At 35.8% G+C, this 13,365-nt stretch overlaps 1 protein-coding gene across 4 annotated transcripts; it reads right to left on the bottom strand.

Annotated features, from left to right (window-relative positions):
• Window positions 1-8,273: 8,273 nt before the first annotated feature.
• On the bottom strand, window positions 8,274-11,222 carry LOC114178502 (probable E3 ubiquitin-protein ligase RHB1A). Of its 4 annotated transcripts, XR_003603331.1 has the most exons (6): window positions 11,028-11,222; window positions 10,256-10,380; window positions 9,083-9,512; window positions 8,851-8,960; window positions 8,643-8,748; window positions 8,279-8,548 (listed from the first exon to the last, which is right to left on the bottom strand). XR_003603331.1 is itself a non-coding variant. In XM_028064441.1 (5 exons), the coding sequence occupies exons 2-5, from the start codon at window positions 10,322-10,324 to the stop codon at window positions 8,719-8,721; spliced, it is 639 nt and encodes a 212-aa protein (XP_027920242.1). In that variant the 5' UTR covers window positions 10,325-10,380; window positions 11,028-11,222; the 3' UTR covers window positions 8,274-8,718. The 4 variants fall into 4 exon arrangements, 3 of the variants coding, with proteins under 3 accessions (XP_027920242.1, XP_027920239.1, XP_027920241.1); XM_028064441.1 differs by having other exon boundaries at window positions 8,274-8,748; XM_028064438.1 differs by having other exon boundaries at window positions 8,274-8,960.
• Between the last annotated feature and the right edge of the window lie 2,143 nt (window positions 11,223-13,365).

Genomic DNA, 13,365 nt, shown 5'->3' with positions numbered 1-13,365 from the left:
ATTTAAATAGGTTGGTGCCAGAGCAGACTGATTCCAGACTAATTCAATAATATACCTAGAGTTTCAGACTGATTCATAGAGTCAGACTGAGTAATTACTATGCTGAGCTAGATTCATTATTTATTCAGTTGAGTATTAAATTTTTGTATTAAATTTTAATCTCAACTTATGTATTTTATAATATAATTATATTTTCTTTCTTTCTTCTTGCCTATTGGGTTACTTATTGTTTGAGTTTATCCCCACTCTTTTCTTTATGAAAAAAGAAAGTTAAACACAAATTCATTATTTTGCTTTCATTTCTCATATGTTACAATCCATTCTTATAAAACAATGGTAATTGTCTCTTGTCTTGCGTAATGGTGAAATATTACTTTCATTTCACTATTTGTTTTTTCAATAGGTATATTGACAAAGAATAAAATAATAAATTCATTTTTTAAAAGTAATAAATGGAAGCTATATGTGAAGATGTAAACAACATATTCAACTTATTAACGTATTATGAAGCATGATACTAATGATATGTTGAATTAGATAGAAGACCCTTTTAGAATTCAAAAAATTGTTCAACTAGAGAGAAGTACCTTTTGAAGATTCAAAGAGTAATAGATAATGAATTTCATATTTATTCTTTAGAACTGATCCACGCAATCATCAAATTTGGAAATATCCAATAAGTCAAAGAAATAAAATTAGATAAAGATGACAATGCAGGACGAGATGAGTTTTTGAGCGCACTTTCCTACATATATTTAAATTACTCAAAAAAATATTTTTTTAATATTAAATGGAAAAACAGATATTCCATGGTGATGAGTGATTTATAATCATTAAGTATGTATAATTATAAAGATTATTAATTAAGCATTCAGATATGTGCATGAACTTAATTTTTATGATTAATAATGTAAGATTCGAGAAATTTAATTAATTAAATAATTAATTAATTAATAAATGCGGGTAGTGGAAGCCTTTATGACAATTAATGTTAGCTTTTATGACATGAAAAAGTATTAGTTCAAATGATTGAGAGTAGGATTGTACTTTGACTTGACATTTGTGACATTTGTATGGTTGTGGGTTTTTTCTTAGCCATTAAACATAATTAAGGTATAGGTATAGTTAAGAGGCAAATTAAGGAAGGGATAGTGAGTTTTTGGAGGTTGCCATTGTAGAGTGTTGTGAGGAGAGAAATCTCAGTGCAACGTTGGTTTTAGTGAGTGAAAGGGAGAGCTAAATTGAGGAAGAGCAACGAAGGTCACTAGTGATCAAGGAAGGAACTCCAAAGTAATCAAGGTTGAGTTAGGAATCCAGGTTAGGGGAGCTGCTTTATTTGTTATATTAAATTGTATGATTTTACGTGGTATGTTGTATGATTGGGTGACTTTTCTGAATTAAAATTCCACTAGTTTTGAGTTTATGGAAATTCCCAAAAATCGCCTAGCAGCTTTGAAGGCCCGCCAGGCGATGCATGAGCGTGACACCTATTTATGTTTTTTTTAGATGAACCGTCGGACGACACGGGTGCTCCCGCCAGGCAACACGAATAGTAGTGTGGTTTCTATGATTTTTTATGGACTTTATGATATTCGGGATTGTTGCGAAAGTATCATATGCATGTTGAATGAGTGATCTTGGATAATCGTTGATCATTATTGTGTTTTATGATACTTGAATGACTGAATGGGTTCCAAATCATGAAGGTTCATGTTAGAGTTTGGGGCCGAAATTATTAATATGAATTTGGGGATTTTAACCATGATGGAATTACAATTATATGATTGTACTAGATGAATATGCAGGGAAAGAAATCGAATGGCTATAATTTTATGTGTGTAATTGAATGGAATGAGATTTGGGAATTTAAGGTTCTTCATGGGTGCGGGAAAAATCTGGGTTCTACCCAGAATATGATAATCCACCTGGCGGCAAGTATGCGCCGCCAAGCGACCCATGTTAAAACAACCCAGTTTCTGTGTTTCTGTTAAGAACCGTATGGCGGTGAAGATCTGCCGCCAGGCGATGCGTTTTGGTGTATTGTCATGAAAAACAATGTTTTTCGTGTTTTCGTGGAGCAGGTATCGTCGGGTGTTGGTTTTTATGCTAGGCATCAGGTTCCTGACTTCTAGGCGCTAAACACCATCGTTTTTTTAGTTTGTGCAATTTTCGTAAAACTACATTTTCCCGGTTCATTAATCATTTGATTTAGATGAAATTTTGACAATTGGTCCATAATATGTTGTTCTTCACTTTGAACAATGGAGATTTGATTTGGAGGCCAGTAGATAGAGATATATGTTACTCATGATTGTTGGCTTGGAAGTCTTTAAAATGCATGAATAAACTCTTGATAATTTCAAGTAACTAGTAATGTGGCATGAGTTGGAAGCATGATTGGGCTATGTTGTAAGTCTCTATGAATTTGAATGTTCCTTTGGGTTAGTCACATGTTGAAAATTAGTTTATTGGTGAATGCATGTGTATCAATATAAATTAAATTATTGCATAGGAGGTGTGAAATGCTATATTAAATTGCATTGGTGCATATAATCATGTTCTTCACCCTAGGCCGTCTCAGCCAAATACGACCAAATTTGGGTCAGACCGACTCGGCCAAATCTCAATCGGGGCCAACTCGATTGAATTCAACCAAATTTTGACTGGAGCCAACTAGGCTGAATACAACCAAATTTTGGTCGCAGTTGTCTCGGCCGAATACGGTCAAAATTTGTCTAAGTCGACTCAGCCTAATGCAATCAAATTTGGGTTGGGGTGAACTCAACTGAATACTTCCAAATTTTGTCCACGACCAGCTGGGCCAAATTTTGATCGAGACCGACTTGACAGAATTCGGTCAAATTTTTTATAGGGTCACGCCAACTTAATCAAATACGACTAAATTTGAACTAGTCGGTCTCAACTTTTAGCCTAACCTAACCATAAATATAAACTGAAAATTTGGATTGGATATTTTGGATTATCCATTTTGAAAATCTAGATTTAGAAAATGGATATCCAATTCATAAAATATATAAAATATATATCAGATTGATATCCATATCCAATAAAATGGATTTTAAATGAATTGAATTTTTAATAAAATAGATATTAAATGGATTAGATAATAGAAAAAATAGATTGGATTATAAAAAATGGATTTTTTGCCTATCCTTGATTAGAATTTTGTGACACATTTGTTCGCATATTGAATGTCAGAACAGAAAACCAATAAAAAAATATTGTCTGCCAACATCTAAACATTTTTCTAAAATCATCCATGTAATGATAGCAGACATCTGTAAAAGCTTCAAATTATTGTTGTTGCATAAGTTTAACTTTTCTATTTCCGGTAAAATAATGTCTTTTCTCTTCCTTCTTTCGATCAATAAGAAGCTATTATCTGAAGAAGGATAAAAAGCAAAGAAGAATCTTAGTTATATTGCAACCAATAAACCAAAACACCATTATTTTATGAAAGAATCAAGTATTTCAGTGCAATAATGTGATACGTGCGACGTGGGATGTGCTACGTGCTACGTGGAACGAGGAAGGTGAGACGTGGGACGTAGGACGTGAGACATGAGACATAATATGTGAGTCGTGGGACATGGGACATGAGATGTGGGACGTGCGACGTGCGACGTGAGACGTGAAAGAAACGTGAAACGTGAAACCTGAATCGTAAGACGTGAGACGTGAGACGTGAGACGTGGGAGGTGGGACATAAGACGTAGGACGAGGGACGAGGGACTTGAGATGTGGAACATGGAACGTGTCACGTGAGACGTGGAATGTGAGATGTGGGACATGAGACGTGAGACGTGAGACGTGGAATGTGGGACGTGGGACGTGGGACGTGGGACGTGAGACATGGGACATGAGACGTGGGACGTGGGACGTGGGACGTGGGATGTGAGACGTGGGACGTTTGACGTGGACGTGATATGTTGAACGTGGAACGTGCGACGTGAGATGTGAGACGTAGGACGTGCGACTTGAGAGGTGAGACGACGTGGGACGTGGGACGCGAGACGACGTGGAACGTGAAACATGAGACGTGAAACGTGAGACGTGAAACGTGAGACGTGAGACATGGGACATGAGATGTGCGACATGGAACGTGTCACGTGAGACGTGAGACGAGAGACATGAGACGTGAAAGGTGCGACATGAAACGCGAAACGTGAAATATGGGACGTGGGACGTGGGATGTAGGACGTGAGACGTGAGACGTGGGATGTGGGTCATGGGATGTGAGACGAGAGACGTGAGACGTGGGACGTGGGACATGACACGTGAGACGTGAGACGTGAGACGTGAGACATGAGACGTGAAACGTGAGACGTGGGACGTGAGACGTGGGACGTGAGACGTGAGAGATGTGCGACGTGCGACGTGAGACGTGAGACGTGAGATGTGAGATGTAGGACGTGAGACATGGGACGACGTAGGACGTGAAAGGTGAAACGTGAGATGTAAAACGTGAGACGTGACACGTGACACGTGAGACATAAGACAGAATGTGTGGGACTTGGGACATGGTACGTGAGACGTGCAACATGGAACGTGCGATGTGAGACGTGAGACGTGAGACGTGAGACGTGAGTTGCCAGGCGTGAGACGTGGGACATGGGACATGAGACGTGGGACGTGTGACGTGGGACGTGCGACGTGAGACGTGGAATGTGGAACGTGAGACGTGAGATGTGGGACGTGAGACGTGAGACGTGAGACGTGAGACATGGGACGAGAGACATGGGATACGTGCGACGTGGAACGAAAGACGTGAGATGTCGGACGTGGGGCGTGAGACATGAGACGTGGAATGACGTAGTACGTGAAAGGTGAAATGTGAGATGTAAGATGTGAGACGTGAGACATAATGTGTGGGACTTGGGACATGGTACGTGAGACGTGCGACATGGAACGTGCGATGTGAAACGTGAGTCGCGAGACGTGAGACGTGAGACGTAATGTGTGGGACTTGGGACATGGTACGTGAGACGTGCGACATGGAACATGCGATGTGAGACGTGGGACGTGAGACGTGAGTCGTGAGACGCGAGACGTGAGACGTGGAACATGGGACGTGAGACGTGCGACGTGAGACGTGGGATGTGAGACGTGAGACGTGAGACGTGAGACGTGGGATGTGAGACGTGAGACATAAGACGTGAGACATGGGACATGGGACATGGAACGAGAGACATGAGACGTAGGACGTGAGACGTGACACGTGGGACGTGGGACGTGGGACGTGGGACGTGTGAGACGTGGGATGTCAGACATGTCACGTGGGACGTGGTATGTGAGAGATGTAAGACGTGTGACGTGCCACGTGAGACGTGAAACGTGTGACGTGCCACGTGAGACGTGAAACGTGTGACGTGCCACGTGAGACGTGAAACGTGTGACGTGCCACGTGAGACGTGAAACGTGTGACGTGCCACGTGAGACGTGAAACGTGTGACGTGCCACGTGAGACGTGAAACGTGAGACGTGCGACGTTCGACGTACGACGTGCAACGTGCGACGTGCGACGTGCTATGTGCGATGTGCGACGTTCGACGTGAGATGTAATACGTCCGTAAACATTAAACCTTGAAATTTATATTCATAAACTTTAAAGCTTACATTTTAATTGAAAATTTTAGAAGTTTAATAAATAGAATTGTTAATGTATCCATAAATTTGTACTAACAAATTTAAATTATACTCTTGTAACAAAATGTATTAATAAAAAAAGATTAAATACATATAAAATTAAAAGAATAAAAATATGAGGGTAAAAGTAATAATTAATGTTTATTTAACACATAAAAATAAAAATTATGAGGATAACAACAATAATTTATATTTATTAAACTATTAAATGAGCGGAAGGAAGCAGAGGATGATCTGAAAAGTTAAACTAATGATGGGCAAAAAATCTAATTTTCATGATCCAAACAATTTTTGCTATGATCCAATCTATTTAATATTCATTTTATTAAAAATCCAATTCATTTTATTGGATTTGGACATCAATCTGATCTACATTTTATATATTTTATGAATTGTATATCCATACTCTAAATCTAGATTTTCAAAATGGATAATCCAAAATATCCAATTCAAATTTTCAGTTTATATTTCTGGTTAGGTTGGGCTAAAAGTTGAGACCGACTAGTTCAAATTTAGTCGTATTTGATTAAGTTGGCGTGACCCTATAAAAAATTTGGCTCAATTGGTCCTGGACAAAATTTAGAAGTATTCGGTTGAGTTCACCCCGACCGAAATTTGACTACATTGGGCTAAGTCGACCTAGAAAATTTGATCATATTCGACTGAGACAACCGCGACCAAAATTTGGCTGTATTTAGCCTAGTTGGCTCCAGGCACAATTCGGTCGAATTCAGTCAAGTTGGCCCCGATTGAGATTTGGCCGAGTTGGCATTGGCCCAAATTTGGTTGTATTCGGCTGAGACGGCCTAGGATGAAATTTGACCGTATTCAAATGAGTCAATCACGATCGAAATTTGGTCGTATTCAACTGAGTGAGCCACGACTGAAATTCGGCCGAATTCAGTCGAGTCGGCTCTGGTCAAAATTAGGTCGTGTTGGCCTCAATCAAAATTTGACTGAGTTGGTCCTGGTCTGAATTTGGTCATATTCGGCAGAGTCGATCGCAACCGAAATTTGGTCATATTTAGGCGAGTCGGTCCTGACCTAAATTTGGCCAAATTCAGTCGAGTTGGTCATGACCAAAATTTGGTCGAGTCGGCACTAGCCTAAATTTAGCTGTATTCGGTCGAGTAAGTCCTGAACGAAATTTGACTATATTCAACTTAGTCGGCTGTGATCGAAAATTGGTCATGTTCAGTCAAGTCGGTCCCGGTCGATGAATTTAGTGGAGTCAACTCTGACCGAAATTTGACTGATCAGGCCCTGGCCCAAATGTGGCCATATTTGGCCAAGTCGGCTCTGGCTAAAATTTGGTCGTATTAGACAAAATCGATCCTAGCCGAAATTCAGTCGAATCCAGTCAGGTCGATCTCGACTGAAACTTTGTCAAGTCGACCTTGGCCCAAATTTGGTCACGTCGTCTCCGACCGAAATTCATTCGAAAGTCATCCAAGTTCATCCCTTGCTAAAATTTGACCTTGTTGGCTTCGACAAAAAATCTGTCAAATTCTATGGTGTCAGCCCTATGGACACAAGTTTTAAAAAATTTAATTTGAAATTATTTTATAAAAAATTGATTTTGAATTTTGAATTTGATCCAAATATTTAGATCTAGATTTAAACTTGATCTAAATATTTGGATATGGATTTTAAAAAAATTCAATCTACTTTTTTTAAAAAAATAAATTTGGATCGGAAATTTAATCCAATTATTTAGATCCAAAATAAATATGGATTAGGTCATTAAAAATTTAATCCATAATCACCTCCAATTATATTTGAGTATATTACTTTTAACTATTCGGTTTAATGAGAAAACTAGTTTTCCTCTTATTATTCTATTAAATAATGAAATCAATCATAAGAATATGATTTCTTTTGCCCTTTCAATCTATTATATATTTATAATCCTATGAATACGTTCTCATAATAATATATCTCAATATTAAATAGTGCTTAAAAGAAGTTTCATACGCCTAATGTATAATTGACTTTTGTTGAATATCCTATAAGCTTTTTATTTAAATCCTTAAATTAAATATTTATTTGTCGTTAAACTTAAATAAAATCAAGTCTTTTCAATTAAATACTCTACAACATTTTATATTTTTCAGCATTCAATATCTTTTTCATTGTTGTTCAAAACTCTTATCATTTTTTCTTTCCGTGTCAATGCTGCAGACACATGTAATATCATGTCAGCACATTGATAACCAAGTCAACACACTAAAGAAAATTCATAGACCTTCGACAAAAGCAAAAATTATACCGGATACTTTGTGTGAAAATTAAAATATTACATAAGAGTGAAAATTTGTATTGGAAATTTGAAAAAACTCAAATTTATTAATGACTAAAAACTTATTTAAATCTTATAATTATTTTAATATAAATTCTTAAAAAAAATTAAAAATTTGTATCCCTCAATATTTTTTATCATAATATATATATATATATATATATATTATTTTTTTTGCATCATATGATCATGGATCACATATCATGTTAATGGGGGTAATAGAGTTATTCAACACTAATACATGGAATAACTTAACATAGAAGTTAAGAGTAGAAATGACTCAAGCAATATATAAAACTTCAAAAAATTGAGTAAAAGACAATCCAAAAAGACCAAAAACTTATTTAAGCCTAAAATATACAATGTGAAGTAACATCTCAAACAAGAACTAGTATTCCCACCTTATAAAAGATGAAAGAGAGAGAACATCCTACCATTCTTTGGCAATGTAACAAAAGTTTTACAATCCACAAGAGAAATCATATTGGCTGCTGTTTTCGGATGTAATATCCAGATATCACTTTGAAACATGCTAATTGATAAAACTATAAAAGGAGAATATTTCCTTCAATTTCCTGTATGCTGCATCGCAGAGGACAGTGAGTAAAAAATGGAATAATCCAGAAAACAAAGAAAACGAAACAATCCAAATACAGCCATCAATTCAGGTTGCTACCATATTAAAGTCATGACTTTGTAATCTCGCTTCTCAAACACTACACACTATATTTGAACTCCTAAGTTGACATGTATTATTCAATGGGAGGGTTGAAAACCAAATCCTGCATTAGAAAAAGACAGAATTGTTCAAAGTATCATATTCATAAGGGCATATCCAAAATTATGTAAAGATAGATGAGAAATTGAGAATTTTTGGGAGAAACCTGATCGCACACAGGGCAACTTTCACTTCTTTCCATCCATTCCAGAATGCATGCAAGGTGAAAATGATGGTCACAATTCGTTACGAGTTTTGGATTCTCCGCATCATATTCTGCTAGGATAAAAGGATATACATCCGTCATCAGTAAACATAATAACTGTCACATAATAAATTACCTAATTAATACCATCAGCTATAAATATTTTAAAAAAAAGGAGCCAAGAGAACATCACCTTCTAAACAAATTGGGCATGTATCCTCCTCTTCTACTAAAGTTACAGGTTTTCCAGACTTTGCAAGTTCAATTTCAGAACCCATAGCAGAATCTATCTCTAGATCAGTCTGAACTTTGCATTCTGATTCCTTCAGCTCTTCCATCTTAACTGGGGTCCCATGATTGTCTTCAGATACTGGTTCTTGAATAGCACTAGAATCTGTAGAAAGCAAGGGTGCATTATTCTTATCACTATGAATTTCTTGAGCTGCAGGTGGAGTTTGCGTGGTACCAAACGTAACATTGAAAGGGATAGGAGCAGGAGGAGGTCTATAAGTATCAGGAGATGACGTATCTAGATTAGTATCAACCAAGAGTCGCCCAGAGAAAGCAGAAGCGGCACCCTGGTGAGATGATAGAGGAACATGTTCCTCTGGTGCTCTTGGATACTGCTAAGAGAATGCAGCAAATGAAGCAATGTTATAACATTTTGAGATAACAATCATAGATAATAAACAACGGAAAGCAATCATAAACTCAGTTACTTGAAACAGCCTTCAAAACCTCATTGAACAAAGCATTAAAAATCTCCACCTTATATGATCTGATATCTTTTATCAAGAGCAAAATATTCATTTCGGTCCTCTAAGAATTAGGTGTTGCGTTAATAGGTTGAATGATTCATCCTTCCTTTATGATCGCATCATAGTAGTCTATAAATGTTATTATGATACTAAATTGGTCCTCAAAGTGACATCATATCAGTTAGTTCTTCAAAAGACGAAACTGATGGCATTCACCTATCGCTGGAGGATCAATTATATGTTTCTTTCTAATAAACGGAAGACTGTATGTTGATCAACTTCACTTATTATCAGTTTCCTTTCTTACACGAATAGACTTAATTGAGAACCCTCTTAAACCTTCCCTCAGTAGGTGGCAAACCAAGTTACAAGCATCTTCCGTGCCAAATCTGTCTATCACACAATCTATGTCTTTCCCTCCTTTTCGGTTTTGTTGAAGAGAAAGAAAGCACTGAATATAAGTGGAAAGTTTTCTAACCCAAAAACAGTGAAATCGATGCATGTCCCGCAACAATAAATCAAATCCTCCTCAGAAAAGCAAAGTTAGGCAAAAGCAAAAAATAAAATAAAGTAAAAGCACAAAATTCAATTATGAAAAGCACACTGACATAATAGTAGGCAGGTGGAGCGCTCAACACAGTCTCCTTAGAAGAGCAACAGCAGCAGCAACCGCCCATCACGCCTTATCTCCGGCATCCAAAAGTAATTATAGCTACTGAGTGCATCATTTCACCTTCATCAGCACATACATGCAAAACCCCTTCAGATAATTAATTAATATAAAGACCATGATTCTACATTTAAAACCACACACACACACTGGGTGGATAATTCAACTTCATCACCATATGCATGTACAATTCTTTCACATAGTTAATTATACTAAGAACACGACTTCACACTAATCCACACAAGCACGAAACCACGAGAGTCAGCAACCCATTCAGTTATCGCAAATTCACGATCGCGCGTGGAAATCACTCTACCTCACCGAAAGAGAGTAATTATACCTAACTCTCCGAAACGCAATCCAATTCATCAAGACCTATTACCAATTTTAAATAGAAAGTAAATACTAAGCAAAACGATCAGAACAGGCCGCGATTAATTTGAAACTTGAAAACAGAGATTGATAGAAAAGCGCTTCAAATAAATAGATAAATCTCAGGAGAAAGTTCAACGAATTCATTTTGAAGCAGTCATCAAGTATCAACAGGATATAAAAAAAGGGGAAAACGCGATAAATTAGTTGCAACAAAAAAAAATAAAAAACGACACAGTATCCAATAGCTGAGCTGAAAAGCAAGGAAAAGGAGGGATATGAGCAAGTAATGAGTCCGAAATCAGCAGAAAGATAGGAGTGGCGATGGAGAATGGAACCTTGAGATTGAGAATTGAGAAATCGAAATTCAGCAACAGAAGACGAGAAGAAAAAAGAAGACGAAGAAGAAGAAGAAGAAGAAACTGCGCGAGTGATTGCTTTCCTTGGTATTTGACACGATGATGTGTTGGTGTGTGTGCGCAAGTGCAGAGCAGGTTTACGTGTACGAGAAAAGAATTGCACGGAAAAATTGAAAATTCCCCCCACTTACCCCCTTCGTTAGCTTTCGTCATTTCTCCTCGCATCTCAACCGTTCATTTCCTCTTCCTTTCAGTTAATCAAACGCGTAGATTTGATTTTCTTTCGTTTTATGACCCGTGGTTCTTTATCGATAAAGATGAAATAAATAAAGAATATGTGGCTCCATCATGGAAAATGAGGATCATCCACCCGATATTGTATGTTTCTATTCCTGATAATACAAACTTAATAAATATGATTATTTTAATCTTCACAGCGATTATGAATCCATCAAACCTGATTCTACGTAATTATTGGATATGTTAAGGGATTATTAAAAAACAATAGAAGTTAACTGTATTTTGGAAGTGACTAATATTAACCTCCCTTCTAAGCAAATAATATTCATAAACTTAGTTATCTGAATATCTAAATCAACGCGTATAATTATTGGATACGCAATAGTCAAATAAAGGATTATTATTCTTCTATAATTAATTTCCATCTTTTAACCATTATATTATACAAATTATTCAAGACACAAATTGCGCTGATATAATTAGTTTACGTTTGATTGTATGTTTTAAATTTAATTTGTAATTAATAATAATACAAAAAGTTGTCCAATCATTTTAATTTCCGTATTAATATGAGATTCGTCCGAGAGCTCAACTATTCACAAAACTAAAATAACGTTTATGTTGATGGAAGAAGTTAATTAATGTAATTTAATTTTACTAATTCCACCTAAAACAAAATCCATTTAAATATGACGTACTATACAAAAATAAAAGACAAATTATTTTTTTCTTTCTCTGTCTAAAAAGAAAAGGAAAGTAAAAGAAGGAAAAAAAAAGTTCCATATTTAATTAAGAAAAGTCATAAAACTTGTTTTTCGTACGTATCCATAAATACTTTGATGTTATATCCTTTTCTGTATTTTTTTTTTCATTCTGTACTGATTCACACAGTTTTCTTCTTTGATGTAAAATATTTTAATGCTCATTTAGTTAAATTAAAATAAAACAATCCTAAAAAAGTTCAGAGACCGAAAAATACGTTAAATCACTATTAAAGCACGAACAAAATAAGTGGATAAAATATCTAGAACATTTAGTCTGAGGAATAAAAAGGTATCGTCCATAGTTTTGATACATGAACATCAGATTCTGAAGTGTGATACTATGTCAAGATAAATGAGTTGGATATGGACAGTGTGTATTCGTAATTTAATTTGTAATAAAAAAAATTATCGTTATTTGCTCAGTTATTTATTTTGAATATCCGTTTAAAATATATTAATGGGTTTTTTCTAAATACACGGATATCTATGCATATTATAGAAAAAATATTTTATATTTTTTAAACAAAATTATAAAAATATATATATCAGATTAAATTTTAATTTTAATTAAATTTAATGTAATAAATATATATTAAATTTAACTTAATAAAACATAAATCAATTTTAATTTTATTTTTTTGAATAACATATACTTATAGATACAAATAATATGATATTCGTATCCGACCAGTTTATAATTTATGAATAGATATTAAAATATTTGTTATTCGGAGGTAATAAATATTCACATGTACCAACTATTCTTTCTGGATTTTATTTGTATCCTGCAGATACATACGGATACAAATAATTTTGTCATCCTTAATTATGTCAAAGTTAATTTGATTTCTCCTCAATTCAACCTTATTTTATTTGGAGTTTCACTTTGTCCAACTATACCTTATTATAGTTAAATCGAGTTTGATTTATCCTAACTTAAGGTAGGACTAACTGAGTTTAAGACAATGTCAATACCTTACATATATTGATTTAGACTTTACTTCAGTCAATCTCAACTTGTCATAAACTTGAACCAACCAAATTTGATTTGCACACTACCTAATCTAACCTTCGTGGATCCAACTAAAGTATGACTTGGGCTTAGTCGAGTCCAAACCAACCTTCATAATTTCATCCCACCCAACATTTCCTTGTCTAGACTCGGGCCAACTTAAGTTAATGTTGACCTTGATCTGCTCATGTTGATATGGACTAGGGATGTCAACGGGGCGGGTAGGGTACGGGTAGTAGCTCCCCCGTACCCTACCCGCTGGATAAATATTTGCCCCGTACTCATACCCATATTCATCGGG

Source organism: Vigna unguiculata, chromosome 3 (assembly GCF_004118075.2).
Source record: "Vigna unguiculata cultivar IT97K-499-35 chromosome 3, ASM411807v1, whole genome shotgun sequence".
Classification (NCBI taxonomy): Eukaryota; Viridiplantae; Streptophyta; class Magnoliopsida; order Fabales; family Fabaceae; genus Vigna; species Vigna unguiculata.
Note: the sequence above shows the minus strand (reverse complement) of the source record. Positions and strands in the feature narration are given on the sequence as shown.